This window comes from Phalaenopsis equestris, unplaced genomic scaffold (genome assembly GCF_001263595.1).
Source record: "Phalaenopsis equestris unplaced genomic scaffold, ASM126359v1 Scaffold000940, whole genome shotgun sequence".
NCBI classification, from domain to species: domain Eukaryota; kingdom Viridiplantae; phylum Streptophyta; class Magnoliopsida; order Asparagales; family Orchidaceae; genus Phalaenopsis; species Phalaenopsis equestris.
Genome location: NW_018165379.1, coordinates 139358 through 143238, shown reverse-complemented (window position 1 = coordinate 143238; position 3881 = coordinate 139358). Strand labels below are relative to the sequence as shown.

The window sequence follows — 3881 nt, the reverse complement described above, 5'->3', positions numbered from 1 at the left end:
ATATATATATACATATATATATATATATATATATATACATACATATATATATAACACAATACAAAAGAGCAAAAATACCGAACATAAACATTGAGGCCCATTGTTTAAATTCGATCACAAATATAACACAAAGGACAAATCTAAGAAATGAAGATCATACCTTGATGAAAACATACAATGAAGGGTCGGCATCCACAGTTAACTGACACAACAAGTTTATTACTTGTGATGACGGAATAGTACATCCATTTCCTCGACTTCTAGAAGGAATGCAGCAGGCCACCAATTTTGAAATAAGAAACTGGAAATACTTCACTAGTAAGTGATACTGGAAAATATAGGGGCATAAATCACCAATCTAACAAATAAAAACAACAACCTGAAGCTGCTCTCCTAAAACATTTATTGCTTCAGCAGTAGGTTCAGCTTTAAATACTTCAAGAAGTGCAGACAAGACGGTACAACAATGATCCTGTAGAGGCTGAATACCAACATTTTGTCCCATTATGTTGAGAATATAACTGTCAACAACGTCATCAGTATCATTAACAAAAATGCATTGAATTAAAATGAGAAAAAAATAAAAATATAAGCTGCTACACCTTTAAAAGCGAATCCATACAGAGATTAAAAAATACCAAAAATGCCATGGTTTGGATGAAACAAAATAAGTGACTTAAAGAGTAGATCTTATACCATGTATGTCAAAACTAATCAATATAGTCTCACTGCACCTCATAACATCAAAGACTACTTTATTGACGCGGGACGCAGTTTCCCACGATCCCACGGTAGCAGCTCCTGCATTCACGGTAGTTCAGCACACCGAAGGATCAAACAAATGCCTTCTTATTAATTTATTTCGTTTCATTTCTTTTATTTTCAGCAATTTTTCTTCATTTGCTTCTTTCCTTTCTAAATCTTTCCAATTTACCATCTAATCAAGTTATTCTCTCTTAAGGGGTCACTTGCATAGGTTGTACTTTGGTTTTTGGATTTTTAAGTTTTTTTTTTTTAAATGTAATTTGAGAGTTATTCTCTGATTTTCAGGCTATCCAGAGTGTCGAAGCCTCTTCCCATCACAAGTGGTGTGTCTATACTTTGCTTAGGAACAGGTGGTAGATCCCTCGCAAATCGCCGATTCACCATTTGTTTTTTGTTTTCAGCAGGATAGTCGTTGAATCCGCTCTCCCCCAGCTGTTTACAGTAGGAACCAGCCTTTTTCCGATCCTGGTTTATTGTCCTATCAACGTTCACACAGATTATCAGTGTCATTCATCATGCCACTCATAGTTTCACTCCTACAACAGCCCAAATGCATTTTTCTGTTCCACACCTTCCACTCATAGTATTATAAGATCTACACCACCCTTCAAATATACTCCAGCCATCGAAAGAGTTAAAAAGTACACCTAGTGGAGACCGAAACCAACTTGGCCAAAGAAGGAACCCATACAGTAGAGAAAAGGTGGGGACCGCTAGTACCACCAAATCCATCCTTGTTAAAAAAAGCCTCAAGTGCCACGTTTTTTGTGTATGGGCATTTGATTGCCCAAACAAGAGGGTGAGCTTTTCACCGAGCAGAGAACAGTTGAACAAATGGGCAGTGACATAAAAGATGTTGAAGCCTTCAGAGAGGAGTCTCAACTTTCAACATACGAGAATGAGACATCAGTGATTCAAGCTGAGCCCATAGGAAAATCCAGCTGAATTAACATTGATTTTTCAAGATTGCGAAGAGTCCCAGGAGCTGATACCAAAAAAGAGGCAGACCTACAACGGGAGTCGCTGGATATCTTCACCTACAATTTACCTCATGGGTGATTGCCACAAATCGTGATACAACATAAAATTAAAGTTCATTTCAGGGAATATAATGTTTACAAGAAGCGCCTAGCCGAGTACTATAAGTGGAAAACCTGATTCAAGACATGGGATGGATTTTAAGAGTGGATGGTTAAGCCCTTTAGCCTATCAAACGCCCCAAACGCTTTCATGCGGCTGATAAACCACGTTTTCGGGCCTTCATCGAAAAATTTATGATTGTGTATTTTGATGAAATCCTAGTGTACAACAGTTCAAAGGAGGAACACTTTTAGCATTAGTGACAAGTTATGGAGATACTTCGAACAAAACAATTATATTGTCATCCGAAGAAGTGTCATTTTCTTACATCACGAGCGTGTTTTTTCGGGTACATTGTTTCAAATGTCAGCAAAGGACCCAATGAAGACCAAGGCTATTGTAGCCTGGCCAAGAATGATACCGGAATTGATCAAAATCACAAAAAGAAAAGCAAATAATATTACGAAAAACAAATAGACGGTTAAATTCGAACACAAATGAAAGGAAAATTGAAATAAAAAAAGCACAATGATACGCTAAAATAAAAAAAAAACAATAAATGCGCCATAAACAAACTAGGATGGATCTAGAGATGGTGGTGGTAGTGGTGATCAAAGAGGATTCAAAAGGCAACAAGATGGTGAAAGAGCTGGTCAGCCAGTGAAAAACAGCAAGGTAGCGGTTTCATGGGTTCCGGACAGAAAAAAGGCAGCGAATAATGATGTGGAACAACTATTCTGGTTGATGGCAGCAAATGGGAAGGAGTAGTGCGCAGGTTCTGTAAGCGGCAGTGCATGGGAAGAGAAGGAACCGTGGCTAGGGAGGCTAGATGACGCTGAGCCTAAGGGAGGTTGAACCGACTGACCGGTTCAGCTAGATGAGCAAGGGTTGATCGGCACTTGGCCTGAGCTAGGTTGGCCTCCCAAAAGGAGCGGTGTTCCCCTCCTTATTTAATATTAAAAAGATGTCAATTGCTTTGTTTAAAATTAATGTTTTTTTTATTATTTTATGTTTGGCAGTTGTTAGTGTCTCGTTCTCCCTTTCTAGGTTGTGTATTCAAAGGCAAGAAGGTGCTCCGGTTGTAACTCATCACAAGATGGTGTGTATCTCCCCCTTTTCTGCTTGTCGTTGCTACACCTACACCCCTTCTCCTTACCGTCAGCTATTTCCCCGCACCACACTGCTTCAAGCAGTAAAACCTTTTGCTTTTCCAGTGTCCTGTCGACCTTCCAGCCAGCCCTCCATGCCCCTTTCCTGTCAGACCAAGCCGCACCGCCCATATGCAATCCCCTCACCCGTGGACACCCCCAACCAGACCAACCTCCCTCTGGCATTAGCCAACCACATCCCTTCTTTCCCCTCCCATGGCCACCCACAAGGACAACCTTTCCATGCTACCACACCAGTACTCCCCCTGCAATCATGCATCTCCGCTACCCTTACCGCTTTCCTACCACCATCAACAAACCCCAATAACCACCTTTCGAGCCCTTCAATCGCAACACCAACACTCCAAACTATACCCTAGTTTTGTGTTGTGTCGTTGGTTCCCTATTTGCAAGTGTTTTGTTTGCAATCCTTTTGAATTTCAAAAATAATAATCGCCTTATTATTGTGATTTGGGTTAACTCTAATATCACTAGGATAGACAAGACAGTAGTATGGTTGCAGGTAGGGCTGTCAAAAAAGCTCGTTGTTCGCGAACAGTTCGTGTTCGATTCGTTCGATAAGTAAACGAGACAAACGCGAACAAATTTTTTTCGTTCGGTTAGTTAAACGAACCAAACCGAACAGTGATGCGTTCGTTCGTGTTCGAATCTTTATTGTTTGAAATATAAAATAATATAAAATAATTATATATAAAAAATTTATTATATTTTAAAACATTAAATTTTATAAATTATAATATATAATAAAATAATAATAATAATATATTAATATACTATAGTAGTAATATACTAATATAGATATTGTATATTTATATAATATAAGTTATATAATTAATATATAATATTATTTTTATATATTAATATTAG

General features: G+C 38.3%; 1 protein-coding gene across 1 annotated transcript in view; it reads right to left on the bottom strand.

The window, feature by feature from the left end:
- The window catches only part of LOC110032439 (serine/threonine-protein kinase ATM), a 214268-nt gene that overhangs the window by 119283 nt on the left and 91104 nt on the right, over positions 1 to 3881 (bottom strand). The window contains exons 35-36 of the mRNA XM_020736078.1: positions 380 to 521; positions 161 to 301 (exon numbers count right to left, since the gene is read on the bottom strand). Of these exons, the coding sequence (XP_020591737.1) occupies positions 161 to 301; positions 380 to 521 (283 nt within the window). The remainder of the gene's footprint in view (positions 1 to 160; positions 302 to 379; positions 522 to 3881) is intronic.